Source organism: Piliocolobus tephrosceles, chromosome 7 (genome assembly GCF_002776525.5).
Source record: "Piliocolobus tephrosceles isolate RC106 chromosome 7, ASM277652v3, whole genome shotgun sequence".
Classification (NCBI taxonomy): Eukaryota; Metazoa; Chordata; class Mammalia; order Primates; family Cercopithecidae; genus Piliocolobus; species Piliocolobus tephrosceles.
In genome coordinates, this window is record NC_045440.1 from 134,459,126 (window position 1) to 134,475,876 (window position 16,751).

Genomic DNA, 16,751 nt, shown 5'->3' on the forward strand with positions numbered 1-16,751 from the left:
ATTTTTAGTAGAGACGGGGTTTCACCATGTTGGCCAGGCTGGTCTTGAACTCCTGACCTCAGATGATCCACCCACCTCGACCTCCCAAAGTGCTGAGTTTGCAGGCATAAGCCACCGCGCCCAGCTGATTCTTCTTTCAGACCTCCCCTTCAGCCAGCCTTCTTTCACACTGTTTCTGTCTTAGTTCTCACCAACAGCTCTAGAATAGTTTTCTGGCAGCTCTGCCTGCAGTTAGCCCCAGTCCCCATCCCACACCTATATCGTTCTCTACCCAGTATTTCTAAAGCACAGATCTGATCGTGCCACATCTTAACTTGAAGTTCTTTCATAGCTCTCCACAATCTCAAATTATATTCTCCTTTCTCAATAGCAAAGCTCACAAGGCCATCATATATCAGATTTCCTTTCACCCTCTAAACCCTTCTCCCACATCCCAGGGCCCTGTTGCTCGACTCTCATCTATATGCCTAGGGCTTATTCCTCTGGCAAATGTCAGCTTAGGTGTTCTTTCCTCTGAGAAGCCTTCCTCAATATCTCCAGGTACTTTTGGATCTTGCTTCATTTCTCCACAGTACCCTGCATAGACCAGTATAATACCTATCACCCTGTATTAGAAGTAACTTCTCAAATTGCAAATTTGGAATCAGCGAAGAGCTGGAATATTAGAGTAGCCCTTAGGTGTCAGTCTACCCCACCAGATTTCAGCCTTTTATGGGAAGCTCCCCAGCCTATTCCTTCCCTTAGAGAGGTATCCTAATGTATCATTCTGGATGGTAGATTCAGACTCTGACTATTGGGAACAAAAAGAATAAAACCTGCATTATCAAAGGCTCATTTTGTGGCAATATTGTGATCTCTATATACATTTTCACTTGTAACACTCAAAGTAACTGGTCAAGATGGGAGTCATAATTCCTATTTTATAGGTTAAGAAACCGAGGTTCATAGAGCTTAAGTAAATTGTCCAAGATCTCTTGGCTATAAAGTGGCATCTAGCTCACCAGGATATAACCAACTCACATAAATGGGACTGTAATTAAAATATTGGACTTGATAATTTCTAAAATTCCTTTTGGTCTTGTTATACATGGCTGCTTGTAACAACTTGTCTTTTCTATTACATAGAGAGACAATTTTTGTATGGGCAGGGGTGGTGGGTAAGAATTTCCAAAAATGTGTAAGTAATTACTGAAGATTGTTTACAGATTTCTAAGCCTAGCTGGTTAATTTATGCATCCTTTCAACAAATGTTGACATCGACAAGTGTGGAGAGTGTCCTGATTGCGTTCTCTCTGAGGGCAAAGGCTCCATACCTTTGTGGTACATAGGGTGGACTCATGAGTGAAAAAGGCATTTCCTTGCCCTTAGGAGCCTACTGTCTAGTGTCTCCTTTACTTCTGTCTTTTCCTTTTCCAAGAAATCTAATTATTTTCTGGTCTCAAATGGGATGGTAGGCTTTCTTCAGCTGTTCTTTAAGATCTTGGGGAAGATTTTTAGGTAATTCATTTTGATGCCTCTGTGTAGGAAGCTGTGTGTGAAGCTGGGCAATAAGAAGTTCATTCTCCAGAGCTCATTTTCTGCTGCAGGGAAACTCTAAGCCCCTCCAGTTTGACAAAGGCCAAAGAAAGAGGACTAGATCTGAGGGGTCCCATTTCATTGTTGCCTGTATCACAACAAGTGGCGGTGCATGGCTTTTTGCAAATTATAAATCTTTATTGGATAAAAAGCCATTGAAATGATTGTGTCCTTGGAACAAAAACTTATGTGGTCACAACAGTTAATTTATAAAATGTAATAAGCATTTATTGTGTTCCTATTACAATCAAGACATGGTGCCAGGCACTGGAAATTCAAAGGAGAGTAAGATGGCCCAGGCCTAAAGGAAGTTGTGGTCTAAAATGTAAAGCAGACATAAAAACACCAGCAATAATCGTGGTGGAAAGTGCTTTGTCAGCAATGTGACCAAATGCAATGTGGGTACAGAGGAAGGACAAAGCGTTCTGCATTTTGCAGGCATGACTGAAGAAGGCTGTACAGGGGACATGAGTTTGAACTGGACCTTGAAGGGCAGAGAGGATTTCACACACTAGAAAATGGAAAGGGGTGGGCATTCTAGGAAGACAGAATAGCATGAATGCAAAAGTGTAAAGGAACAAGGTGTCAGGAGGATTAATTCCTTGGGTCTTGTTAGAGAATCATACAACTACTCATAAAGATAACTAGTAACACAAGCAGAAGAAAAGATTTGAATGTGTTGCCCTCCTCCTTTCTCTAACAAGGCTGCTGAAGATATAATAGGCAAATATAATTGTACATTTGCACAATGTGTTGATGGGTCCTTCTCGTTTTGTTGCCTCAATCAATTGTGGCAGTATGCTCTCGCCTTCTTTACCCCCATCCCCCATTCCATTGAAAGGAATCACCCACTGCCTTACATGGTTTAGGTAACTTTTTACTTTAAAGTATAAAGGTGAATCTTTTGGAGGTGATATAAACCATGGGACATCAAACAGAATGAGGCCCCTGGACAACATCAGAGGAATCTCCTCTGTGCATTTTATACCTTGAGTGAATAGTCAGGGTGGGACCAGGAAATGGGAGAACAACAGGAAGCTACAGAAGTATTATGGCTTTGTAAAAGCTTTGGGAAAACATTTCTCTTTTGCTGGGTCTGGACCCATAAATTGCACGTGTCCTGTAACATGGGAAGAAACTGGGCTCAATGCAATTACTTAGTCTCTGTCAAAAAACTAGCAATTTTTGTGTTATATTACTCTGGGAACTTAGAAGGCCCACAGCTCCTAAACTCTCCCCTGAATGGATCCTGGGTATAAGGGGCTCATAGGTGTAGTAGGACAGAGTTAAGGGGCAAAACCACACTGTAAAAAATCCTCTTGCATGGAAATCTGTACTTTATTCTGCAGTCCATAAGGAACCACAGATGAGTTTCATACTTGTAATGGATTCATTAGGTCAGTGCCTAAGAAATAAATTGTGGTAGGGAAGAATATGTGAAGTATCAGGATTAACGGAGAAAAGCTGAGATTTAAGACAAGGTCTTGGCAGATCTACCCAATAAACTCAGCAAGATATAAAAATTGGATAACATTGTTGAGTTTTATGGGGAGGTAAGAAATAGAGAGGAGTCAGAGATAGCACTAAGATTTCCACTTTGTATTAATCCATTAAGTAAGAAGAAACTTAAAGTATGGGGAAAAGGCAGTGAGTTCTTTTTTAGGCCTATCAAGCTTTAGGTATAGAAGAGGTGATTCAGGAAGGATGTTCAGTGAGCAATGACATAAATGAGGCTGAGATTCAGAAGGCAGATAGGGTCTGGAGACACACATTTAGCATCATTCAGCTGAACTTACAGGTGTGGAAGAAACCACTGAAGCAGAATACAAGTAAAGACAAGATACAGAGACTAACATTGAGAGCCTACTATGTTTGAAGGACTGTGGAAGAAGAGAAATAAGAATATTGATGAGGCATTGTTGGGGATGTATGCAGGAGAACTAGAAGACAGTAGTGAAGAAACATGTGCCCGAAGAATAAAGAGCTCTATATACAAGAGTTTTCAGAGGAGCATTTAAATGACAACAAAAAGTCTTCAAAATAATTTTAAATTGGAAAGCAGGGTGGAAAATTATATATACACTATGATTACAAGAATGCAAAATATGTGTACACAGACATGACATGGCTTTTGAGTGGATTATTTCCTTTGGTAATGTCCTTTAGTTTTATTTTAATGTGCAATATCAAATGAAGCAGTAGGTTGAATGCAGTGTTTCGGGGTAAATCCCTGTACTCCAGAGGACTCTGCCTGGGGTTCTCTGTTTTTTCCTAGACCTTTTAATGACAAAAAATAATAATGCCAAGTTTTGTATGAGAAATGCTAGGTAGTGAGCAAAGTTCCCAGCAATCTCTGATAAAGAAAGCAGACAAGCTAAGCATTGTAAGTGCGTCACCTTTGCCTTGGGAAAGGATATAATGACACCTCAGTTTTTACCGTTAAAAAATTGGTTAGAAAAAGAAGTCAAAGGCATTTCAGTAGGTAAAATAAAATGTAGACAGGAGAAGATAAAAAACCCCTACAGATGTGGAGGTGTGAAAGACACCAGATTCATGTTAGATGAACTCCAGGTAAGATGGGTGAAGGGACCAGCTGGGTGGGGGATGTCTGTAAATCAGCAATTAAGTTGGTGGAAAGTAGATGTAATAATTAAGCCTAAATATTTATTGGGCACATATTCTGTGAATGACGTTGAATGACTTTATGTGTTTCATCTCATTTAATTCCTTAAATGACTCAAGGACAGGTATTATTCTTGGGTCCACTTTACAGAAGAGAGGAAGTGTATATAACACTTTTCTTCTTCTGAATACACAAGGTTTTCTTCTCTCAGATATTCTGGCTTGGGAAATCAATTTCTTAAATGTCTGTACTGAAAAAATTGGAATCTCATGATTTGACAAGGTATTAGGGTAGCAACAACTGAACCTGTTTCCATAAAACAAACAGTTTACAAACTAAATCATGCATTATTCCACAATTGTTGACTGAGAACCCACTATGCACCAAAAATTGTGCCAGGCTGGAAGGACATTGTCAATGCACCATAAATTGCCTTGGCAATATATGCACAATTTACTCTTAGGAGGAAGAAGAATTATTTTGCACAATGATAACTGACGAAGGAATTGAGCATCTACCCACACAAGTCAGACCAACTGGATTCCCTGAAGCTATCTGGTTGCTGCCAAAATCCCATAACATCTTGAACTCATGGGACAAGAAGGAAAGAAATCAAACAGACAATTTTTAAAAGTCACTATGATTCATAGAAATCATCTGGACTTATTGCTTTACACAAAATCTGATTCTTAGCAATTGTAGCTCTTGGTATAAGCAGCACAGTGAAGTGTGTCCAGGCAAATGACAGAAGCTGCTCTGCTTCTTCTGAGACCAGCCTGGACTCTCCAGAAAGTTGAGCAAGGAGGGTATCATAAACCTGGGGACCACAACAAGGTGCTGGGAAGATAGCTGGTCTGACTCTCCGGGGTGTTCACTGGGTTGTGTTAAGTAGGAGAAAAGAAAATTTTTTATGTGGTTTGTGCTCTGGTACATTCTTAATGGTGCTTTGGTTCATTCAAGATGCTGGTTTTCCAAGGTTGTATTTTTGAAAAATCTTCTGTTATTCATATCATTGTCTTTTACTATGCAATATGTTCCCCCCACCCATTTTATGATTTTGTCTTTATTATGGTTTGAGTAATTTGATTATGATGTGCCTTCGTGTACCTGTGTGTGTTTATATTGAGGTTTTGGACCTGTGGATGTATGGTTTTCATCAAATGTGGAAAAATTCATACCACTATTTCTTTTTTTTTTTTTTTTCTTTTTTTTTTCTTTTTTATTTTTTATTATACTTTAAGTTCTAGGGTACATGTGCATAACGTGCAGGTTACATATGTATACATGTGCCATGTTGGTGTGCTGCACCCATCAACTCGTCAGCACCCATCAATTCATCATTTATATCAGGTATAACTCCCCAATGCAATCCCTCCCCCCTCCCCCCTCCCCATGATAGGCCCCAGTGTGTGATGTTCCCCTTCCCGAGTCCAAGTGAGCTCATTGTTCAGTTCCCACCTATGAGTGAGAACATGCGGTGTTTGGTTTTCTCTTCTTGTGATAATTTGCTAAGAATGATGGTTTCCAGCTGCATCCATGTCTCTACAAAGGACGCAAACTCATCCTTTTTTATGGCTGCATAGTATTCCATGGTGTATATGTGCCACATTTTCTTAATCCAGTCTGTCACTGATGGACATTTGGGTTGATTCCAAGTCTTTGCTATTGTGAATAGTGCCGCAATAAACATACGTGTGCATGTGTCTTTGTAGTAGCATAATTTATAATCCTTTGGGTATATACCCAGTAGTGGGATGGCTGGGTCATATGGTACATCTAGTTCTAGATCCTTGAGGAATCGCCATACTGTTTTCCATAATGGTTGAACTAGTTTACAATCCCACCAACAGTGTAAAAGTGTTCCTATTTCTCCACATCCTCTCCAACACCTATTGTTTCCTGATTTTTTAATGATTGCCATTCTAACTGGTGTGAGATGGTATCTCATTGTGGTTTTGATTTGCATTTCTCTGATGGCCAGTGATGATGAGCATTTTTTCATGTGTCTGTTGGCTGTATGAATGTCTTCTTTTGAGAAATGTCTGTTCATATCCTTTCCCCACTTTTGGATGGGGTTGTTTGTTTTATTCTTGTATATTTGCTTGAGTTCTTTGTAGATTCTGGAAATGAGCCCTTTGTCAGATGAGTAGATTGCAAAAATTTTCTCCCATTCTGTAGGTTGCCTGTTCACTCTGATGGTAGTTTCTTTTGCTGTGCAGAAGCTCTTTAGTTTAATGAGATCCCATTTGTCAATTTTGGCTTTTGCTGCCGTTGCTTTTGGTGTTTTAGACATGAAGTCCTTGCCCATGCCTATGTCCTGAATGGTACTACCTAGATTTTCTTCTAGGGTTTTTATGGTATTAGGTCTAACATTTAAGTCTCTAATCCATCTTGAATTAATCTTCGTATAAGGAGTAAGGAAAGGATCCAGTTTCAGCTTTCTACTTATGGCTAGCCAATTTTCCCAGCACCATTTATTAAATAGGGAATCCTTTCCCCATTTCTTGTTTTTGTCAGGTTTGTCAAAGATCAGATGGTTGTAGATGTGTGGCATTATTTCTGAGGGCTCCGTTCTGTTCCATTGGTCTATATCTCTGTTTTGGTACCAGTACCATGCTGTTTTGGTTACTGTAGCCTTGTAGTATAGTTTGAAGTCAGGTAGCGTGATGCCTCCGGCTTTGTCCTTTTGACTTAGGATTGTCTTGGCAATACGGGCTCTTTTTTGGTTCCATATGAACTTTAAAGCAGTTTTTTCCAATTCGGTGAAGAAACTCATTGGTAGCTTGATGGGGATGGCATTGAATCTATAAATTACCTTGGGCAGTATGGCCATTTTCACAATATTGATTCTGCCTATCCATGAGCATGGTATGTTCTTCCATTTGTTTGTGTCCTCTTTGATTTCACTGAGCAGTGGTTTGTAGTTCTCCTTGAAGAGGTCCTTTACATCCCTTGTAAGTTGGATTCCTAGGTATTTTATTCTCTTTGAAGCAATTGTGAATGGAAGTTCATTCCTGATTTGGCTCTCTGCTTGTCTGTTACTGGTGTATAAGAATGCTTGTGATTTTTGCACATTAATTTTGTATCCTGAGACTTTGCTGAAGTTGCTTATCAGCTTAAGAAGATTTTGGGCTGAGACGATGGGGTTTTCTAAATACACAATCATGTCATCTGCAAACAGGGACAATTTGACTTCCTGTTTTCCTAACTGAATACCCTTGATTTCTTTCTCTTGCCTGATTGCCCTAGCCAGAACTTCCAACACTATGTTGAATAGGAGTGGTGAGAGAGGGCATCCCTGTCTTGTGCCAGTTTTCAAAGGGAACTTTTCCAGTTTTTGCCCATTCAGTATGATATTAGCTGTGGGTTTGTCATAAATAGCTCTTATTATTTTGAGGTACGTTCCATCAATACCGAATTTGTTGAGCGTTTTTAGCATGAAGGGCTGTTGAATTTTGTCAAAAGCCTTTTCTGCATCTATTGAGATAATCATGTGGTTCTTGTCTTTGGTTCTGTTGATATGCTGGATTACGTTGATTGATTTGCGAATGTTGAACCAGCCTTGCATCCCAGGGATGAAGCCCACTTGATCATGGTGGATAAGCTTTTTGATGTGCTGCTGAATCCGGTTTGCCAGTATTTTATTGAGGATTTTTGCATCGATGTTCATCAGGGAGATTGGTCTAAAATTCTCTTTTTTTGTTGTGTCTCTGCCAGGCTTTGGTATCAGGATGATGCTGGCCTCATAAAATGAGTTAGGGAGGATTCCCTCTTTTTCTATTGATTGGAATAGTTTCAGAAGGAATGGTACCAGCTCCTCCTTGTACCTCTGGTAGAATTCAGCTGTGAATCCATCTGGTCCTGGGCTTTTTTTGGTGGGCAGGCTATTAATTGTTGCCTCAATTTCAGAGGCTGCTATTGGTCTATTCAGGGATTCAACTTCTTCCTGGTTTAGTCTTGGAAGAGTGTAAGTGTCCAGGAAATTATCCATTTCTTCTAGATTTTCTAGTTGATTTGCGTAGAGGTGTTTATAGTATTCTCTGATGGTAGTTTGTATTTCTGTGGGGTCGGTGGTGATATCCCCTTTATCATTTTTTATTGCGTCTATTTGATTCCTCTCTCTTTTCTTCTTTATTAATCTTGCTAGCGGTCTGTCAATTTTGTTGACCTTTTCAAAAAACCAACTCCTGGATTCATTGATTTTTTGGAGGGTTTTTTGTGTCTCTATCTCCTTCAGTTCTGCTCTGATCTTAGTTATTTCTTGCTTTCTGCTAGCTTTTGAATGTGTTTGCTCTTGCCTCTCTAGTTCTTTTAATTGTGATGTTAGAGTGTCAATTTTAGATCTTTCCTGCTTTCTCTTGTGGGCACTTAGTGCTATAAATTTCCCTCTACATACTGCTTTAAATGTGTCCCAGAGATTCTGGTATGTTGTATCTTTGTTCTCATTGGATTCAAAGAACATCTTTATTTCTGCTTTCATTTCGTTATGTACCCAGTAGTCATTCAGGAGCAGGTTGTTCAGTTTCCATGTAGTTGAGCGGTTTTGATTGAATTTCTTAGTCCTGAGTTCTAGTTTGATTGCACTGTGGTCAGAGAGACAGTTTGTTATAATTTCTGTTCTTTTACATTTGCTGAGGAGTGCTTTACTTCCAATTATGTGGTCAATTTTGGAATAAGTGTGATGTGGTGCTGAGAAGAATGTATATTCTGTTGACTTGGGGTGGAGAGTTCTATAGATGTCTATTAGGTCCGCTTGGTGCAGAGATGAGTTCAATTCCTGGATATCCTTGTTAACTTTCTGTCTCGTTGATCTGTCTAATGTTGACAGTGGAGTGTTGAAGTCTCCCATTATTATTGTATGGGAGTCTAAGTCTCTTTGTAAGTCTCTAAGGACTTGCTTTATGAATCTGGGTGCTCCTGTATTAGGTGCATATATATTTAGGATAGTTAGCTCTTCCTGTTGGATTGATCCCTTTACCATTATGTAATGGCCTTCTTTGTCTCTTTTGATCTTTGATGGTTTAAAGTCTGTTTTATCAGAGACTAGGATTGCAACCCCTGCTTTTTTTTGTTCTCCATTTTCTTGGTAGATCTTCCTCCATCCTTTTATTTTGAGCCTATGTATGTCTCTGCATGTGAGATGGGTCTCCTGAAGACAGCAGACTGATGGGTCTTGACTCTTTATCCAGTTTGCCAGTCTGTGTCTTTTAATTGGAGCATTTAGTCCATTTACATTTAAGGTTAATATTGTTATGTGTGATCTTGATCCTGCCATTATGATATTAACTGGTTATTTTGCTCATTAGTTGATGCAGTTTCTTCCTAGGCTCGATGGTCTTTACATTTTGGCATGTTTTTGCAGTGGCTGGTACCGGTTGTTCCTTTCCATGTTTAGGGCTTCCTTCAGGGTCTCTTGTAAGGCAGGCCTGGTGGTGACAAAATCTCTAAGCATTTGCTTATCTGTAAAGAATTTTATTTCTCCTTCACTTATGAAACTTAGTTTGGCTGGATATGAAATTCTGGGTTTAAAATTCTTTTCTTTAAGAACGTTGAATATTGGCCCCCACTCTCTTCTGGCTTGTAGAGTTTCTGCCGAGAGATCTGCTGTCAGTCTGATGGGCTTCCCTTTGTGGGTAACCCGACCTTTCTCTCTGGCTGCCCTTAAGATTTTTTCCTTCATTTCAACTTTGGTGAATCTGGCAATTATGTGTCTTGGAGTTGCTCTTCTGGAGGAGTATCTTTGTGGCGTTCTCTGTATTTCCTGAATTTGAATGTTGGCCTGGCCTGCTAGGTTGGGGAAGTTCTCCTGGATGATATCCTGTAGAGTGTTTTCCAATTTGGTTCCATTTTCCCCCTCACTTTCAGGCACCCCAATCAGACGTAGATTTGTTCTTTTGACATAATCCCATACTTCTTGCAGGCTTTGTTCATTTCTTTTTCTTCTTTTTTCTTTTGGTTTCTCTTCTCGCTTCATTTCATTCATTTGATCCTCAATCGCTGATACTCTTTCTTCCAGTTGATCGAGTCGGTTACTGAAGCTTGTGCATTTGTCACGTATTTCTCGTGTCATGGTTTTCATCTCTGTCATTTTGTTTATGACCTTCTCTGCATTAATTAGTCTAGCTGTCAATTCTTCCACTTTTTTTTCAAGATTTTTAGTTTCTTTGCGCTGGGTACGTAATTCCTCCTTTAGCTCTGAGAGGTTTGATGGACTGAAGCCTTCTTCTCTCATCTCATCAAAATCATTCTCTGACCAGCTTTGATCCGTTGCTGGCGATGGGCTGTGCTCCTTTGCAGGAGGAGATGCGCTCTTATTTTTTGAATTTCCAGCTTTTCTGCCCTGCTTTTTCCCCATCTTTGTGGTTTTATCTGTCACTGATCTTTGATGATGGTGACGTACTGATGGGGTTTTGATATAGGTGTCCTTCCTGTTTGATAGGTTTCCTTCTGACTGTCAGGACCCTCAGCTATAGGTCTGTTGGAGATTGCTTGAGGTCCACTCCAGACCCTGTTTGCCTGGGTATCAGCAGCAGAGGTTGCAGAAGATAGAATATTGCTGAACAGCGAGTGCACCTGTCTGATTCTTGCTTTGGAAGCTTCCTCTCAGGGGTGTACTCCACCCTGTTAGGTGTGGGGTGTCAGACTGCCCCTAGTGGGGGATGTCTCCCAGTTAGGCTACTCAGGGGTCAGTGACCCACTTGAGCAGGCAGATTGCCCCTTCTCAGATCTCAACCTCCATGTTGGGAGATCCACTGCTCTCTTCAAAGCTGTCAGACAGAGTCGTTCGCGTTTCACAGGCTTCTACTCCTTTAGCTGAGCCCTGTCCCCAGAGGCAGAGTCTACAGAGACAGGCAGGTTTCCTTGAGCTGCTGTGAGCTCCACCCAGTTCCAGCTTCCCAGTGGCTTTAGTTACCTACTTAAGCCTCAGCGATGGCGGGCGCCCCTCCCCCAGCCTCGCTGCTGCCTTGCGGTTAGATTGCCGCAGACTGCTGTGTTAGCAAGGAGAGAGGCTCGGTGGGCGTGGGACCCTCCCGGCCAGGTGTGGGATACAATCTCCGGTGTGCCGGTGTTACAGCGCAGTATTGGGGTGGGAGTTACCCGATTTTCCAGGTGTTGTGTGTCTCAGTTCCCCTGGCTAGGAAAAGGGACTCCCTTCCCCCTCGCGCTTCCCAGGTGAGGCGATGCCTCGCCCTGCTTCAGCTCTCGCTGGTCGGGCTGCAGCAGCTGACCAGCACCGATTGTCCGGCACTCCCGAGTGAGATGACCCCAGTACCTCAGTTGAAAATGCAGAAATCGCCGGTCTTCTGTGTCGCTCGCGCTGGGAGATGGAGACTGAAGCTGTTCCTATTCGGCCATCTTCACCACTATTTCTTTAAATAGGTTTTCAATCTCCTTGTCTTTCTCTTAATCTTTCTTTTAGGTTAGAAGCTAGGACTCCAATTATACATACAGTATGCTGCTTAAAGTTGTCCCCAATACTGCTTTTATTTTAATTTTTGTATTTCATTTTGGATACTTTATATTGCTATGTTATCAGTTTCACTATTTTTTTCTTCTGCACTAATTTTGTCTATCATGAATACAGTTATAATATTTATTTGCTTGGCTGGGTGCAGTGGCTCATGCCTATAGTCCCAGCACTTTGGGAGGCCCAGGCAGGTGGGTCACTTGTGGCCAGGAGTTTGAAACCAGACTGGCCAACATGGAAAACCCCACCTGTACTAAAAATAATGATAATAAAAATCTTAGTTCAGTATGTTGGCGCATGCCTGTAGTCCCAGCTACTTGGGAGGCTGAGGCACAAGAATTGCTTGAACCTGGGAAGTGGAGGTTGTAATGAGCCAGGGTTGTGCCACTGCATTCCAGCCTGAGCAACAGAATGAGACTCTGTGTCAAAAAAAAATGCTAATTCAAATATACACAGTCAAATCTGAGTTGGTCTTTTTTGGTTGACATTTTTCCCCTTGTTATCAGTCATATTTCCTTCTCCTTTTGATGCCTGGTAATCTTTGATTGGGTGCCAGACATTGTGTATTTACCTTGTTAAATTCTAGCTATTTTTGTATTCCTATGAATATTCTTGAAGTTTATTCTAGGACACATATTAAATTATTTTAAAAGGTCTGATCTCTTTGGATCTAACTTTTAAGATTTTAAAGGAAGAATCAGAGAAGCATATGATGTAGGAACAATTATTTTACTCTACTGAAGCAAGACTTTTCTGAATACTCTAACCTAGTACCCCATGAATCTTTTTCAGTCTGACTGGTGGGAACAAAATTATTCTCAGGTCTGTGTGAGTTCCAGGCACTGATCCTTCCAGATAGTTCTTTTCCCATGTCAGTTTCCTCACGTGTATGCACTGATTGAACCCTTTTCAGATCTCTAGGTTTTGCTCTCTATGCAACTCCCTAGAGTAGTGTGTTCTGCAGACTCTAGCCACCTTGGTCTCCCGGGACTCTCAGCTTAGTATTCTGAAATCAGGGAGTCCACCTTGGTTTCCTCTTCCTGAGCCATAGTCTAAAAACTCTCTTAAAGCAATAATAAAGCTCAGGCAATCACTTGCTTCCTGTCTTTCAGGATTATTGTCCTTCACTAGGATTATTGTCCTAGTGCCTTGAAAACTATTGTTTCATATATTTTGTTTGTTTTTAGTTATTTCAGATGGAAAGGTAAATCTTGTTCCTGTTAGTCTATTGGAAGAATGCTTCCTTTCTCTTTAAATATTTTAAAACACACATTGTGGGCCCTGTCCTGCTGGGCCCTTTGGTCAATATTGAATAGCTATACAATATTATCTTCACTCCTTAAGTCAATAAATTTGAGAGGATGGAAAGGATGTCCTGGATAAATAAATCAACGGTAGGAAGGATGGAGTGTGAGTGCTAAGATGACACCATAAGGGTATGTGAGATGGCAGGAAGGAGAGTGCTGAAGGAGTTGGGCCTGCCAAACCACATTATGGAAAAAGGGAGGCTTGAAGGCTGGGTAGGACCTGAATAAATGGAGAAGAAAGGGAAGGAAATGCTAGCATGCCAAGATACAGACGATCACATCTCTGTGGAAAAATGGGCTCTTCAGGACCCTTTAAAACCATAGAAAGCTCTGCTCTTGCAGATACAGTGAACTGTTTATTCAGATGTGCAGATACAGTGAACTGTTTATTCAGATGTGCCAGAGCATATAATAAAGGGGCGTGATTCTAAAATTAGGGTCTTCCCACTGAGTCTCCTGAGAACCACATCCAGGTGTTTGAGATAATGACACTCTGGGTTTGTGCATATGATTTGCATTCATTTCACAAACCTGTACCTTTCTTTCTCCTCGACTACTCTCCAACCATGACTGGAATATAGCTTTCTTCACTTTCATTCCTGGCGTCTTCACTCCTTTTTAGCATCTGACAAGCTTTGAATTTAGAGCTAAATTATACTTTATATCATATATTGTAAAAGCCTCATTTTTTATATTACATCATCCTGTTTGATAACATGTTTTTGGACTGGATATTATTTCTCATAGGGTGAGGCAGAAATGTCAGGTATACATTTGAAGAAACCAAGGCTCACAAAGATGAAGTGGTTTGCTTGGGGACACATACTTGTGAGTATGTGAGTGCTGGGGAATTGGATTAAGTCTTTCAGAAGGTCTGAATAACTAATCCATTTTAGTTTGGCAATGCCTAGTCAGTGAAGCGTGTGCACACACATACACATGCACACATATGCACACACACATACATACATACATGTATCAGAATGGCAAATGGTGGGTCAGATCAGGTGGTTGTTGCAGCTGGTGAATTTGGCCTGTGGCCATAGTTTGCTGACCTCCTGAACAAGATGACCCTTTCATTGTGGGGAAAATGGTAACATCAATCCCTATTCATTTTATCTCACTTTTAAACATTTCTGTTTTTGAGTGTGTTTCATAACATATGCTAGTATATTACACACAGTTGTTCAGGTATGTACAGGTGTTTGTTTGATGATAACATATATTGGCATTACATGCTCAAAGCGTTTTTGCTGAAAATAATAAATAAATCATAGCTGATATTTAATGAGCAGATACTTTGTGCTAGGTGTGGCTTCTAAACACTTTATTTGGATTAATTCACTTAATTATCATAATCACCCAATAAGGAAGACCCTACTTTTATCCCCATTTTACAGATAAGGAAACTGAGGCACTGAACTAAAGCTGTGTGATCAAAAATCTTACCCACCACCTTCTTAGGATTTGCCTAATCTCTGGGTGCTGTGGTCTTGTGTTTGGGGGTTCAGGTGTTGGGTCAAGGGTATACAATATTAATTCAAAGTGATGTGTGGGCACAGATAAATAGCTGCCTCATGTCAGATGCCATGTGAGGAGGTACATATTTGCCAACTCATCTAGGCAGGCACCATGAGAACATATTGTTTAACTCCACAGTAGTCATGTAAAGAAGGAATAAATTTTCCCATTTTACAGATGAGGAAACTGAGGTTCAGAGAGAGTAAGAACTGATTCAAGGTTCCACTGCTAGCAAGTGAGGGGGCTTGATTGGAAATGAAATACAGCTTTTGCCTAGCTCTGACTCTCCAATTCTGGGCCACTTACTCTGTCCAAAAGTTGAGACATTTCCTAAGCCCCTCAAACCAAGAATTTCTCAGGGAGCCATTGTCCCACAGAGTACACTAAGCTGGGGCTCCACTCATTCCTAGGTGGAAGGAAGTCCCAGGGCACATGGTCTGGCGATGTAGCCCCTATCCTGTCCTGCATATCCTTAGTAGAGTCTAGTTTCTCCTCTAGGGACTAGGCCAGATAAGGAATAAGGTAGATACGGTTCAAATTATAGTATCAAGGCTCGATAATAGACTTAAAAAGAGAAGGAAGGAAGGACAGAAAGAAGAAGGGATGGAAAGAAGTGAGGAAGAAATAAGATCAGGCAAGTGTGGCCCTAAGCAGCACTGAGCAAGCTGCTTTCTGAGCTCTAGTTTTATTATCTATAACATGGAGACAGTAATAGCCTCTATCCCAGACATCTGAAGGATTTGATGATGTTATGCATATCAAGGAAGTGCTCTATGCAAATGGATGGAGGGAGAGGAGGCTTGGTCTCCTTGTTGGAATGTTTCTGGGACCAATTCTTAGACCTAGAAGAGACTACAGGGAGCCTTTTCTCCATTCATATGTTGGAGGGGCTTCTGAGTGTGGCAGCCTCTCAGAGAACAAGAATCTATCCAGAGTCCTAGGTATGGGGTTGGCTGGGGTCTGCTGGGACATCTTAGCTGTTCTACTTTATGACCCAGAATGTCTACCCTAATATGTAAAGGTCTGGATTGTGAATAACAGACCCCATAGGCTGACCCCAAGGCCCAGAAACAGACCACTGGCTCTGTGGTCAACGTAGAGTAACACCCACACATTATGATCATAGGTGGCCTGTTGGGATGCCTCCAGACCAAGTGGTGCTTCTGGCATTCTCTGTACCATTTAAGTTTAGTTGTAACGTTCTGCCTTTGTAATTCCCTCCCTCCCTCCTTCCCTCCCTCCCTCCTTCCATCCCTCCCTCCCTTCCTTCCTCCTTCCTTCCTCTTCCTTCCTTCCTTCCCCCTCCCTTCCCCCTCCCTTCCCCTTCCATCCTTACTCCCTTCCCCTTCCTTTGTTCCTTCCCCTTCCTTCCTTCCCCTTCCTTCCTCCCTTCCCTCTCCTTCCTTCCTTCCCCTTCCTTCCTTACTTCTTTCCTTCTCCTTCCTTCCTTCCTTCCTTCCTTCCTTCCTTCCTTCCTTCCTTCCTTTCTTCCTCCCTTCTCCTTCCTTCCTTCCCCTTCCTTCTACTTCCTTCCTTCCTTCCTTCCTTCCCCTTCCTTCCGTCCTTCCTTCCCCCTTCCTTCCTTCTTTTCTTCCTTCCTTCCTTCCTTCCTTCCTTCCTTCCTTCCTTCCTTTGTTCCTTCATTCCCTCCCTCCCCACCTCTTTCCTTAATGCAGAAAACACTGTTTGAGAAAGAACTCTGCCTGCTAATGGAGATAACAGTGCATTCTGCTACAGGATTTTACAAATAAGCTAGGAGAAATGCATAGAGAAGGAAGAGATAAGGGCAAATGGAAAACGGATAGAAGGAAAGGTGAAAAGGAAGAAAAGGAGGAGAAAGAGGGAGAAAGAAATGAGGAAGGTGTAAAGATGAAAAAGAGGCAGAGGAGGGAGCAGGAAAGAGGACTGGGAAACAGAAAATATAAGGGGAGAAGGAAAGGCAGAAAAGGGGAAGAAGAAGAAAGGAAAGAAGAAGAGGCAGAAGAAGGAAAACAGGCCTCTTGAGTACTTTCTATGGCCCTTCAGCCAGTCTTGTTTATTTAGAGCTGGTAGAGATATATCTGTGTCCAACTCTCACCAAGGGGAGCTCGTAAATAAATACCTCTGGGTAGGAGCAGATATCTGTAAACACAGCTGAGGAATTGAAAGTCAGGTTCTTCAAGGGTATCGACTTGTCAAAATCACACCACAGCTGCGGATTAAAAAAAAAAAGAACAACAAAAACAAAAACAGGAACAACAAAGTCAGTGTGAGTGCT

The 16,751-nt window shown here is 41.3% G+C and overlaps 1 protein-coding gene across 2 annotated transcripts in view; it reads right to left on the reverse strand.

The window, feature by feature from the left end:
- Positions 1 to 16,751, reverse strand: part of ADCY8 (adenylate cyclase 8) — a 269,745-nt gene that overhangs the window by 54,911 nt on the left and 198,083 nt on the right. Inside the window, exon 11 of one of the 2 annotated variants that reach the window (XM_023222984.2) lies at positions 16,596 to 16,685. The exons of the other annotated variant lie outside the window; for it this stretch is intronic. Coding sequence (XP_023078752.1) covers positions 16,596 to 16,685 — 90 coding nt within the window. The remainder of the gene's footprint in view (positions 1 to 16,595; positions 16,686 to 16,751) is intronic. 2 annotated transcript variants of the gene reach the window in all.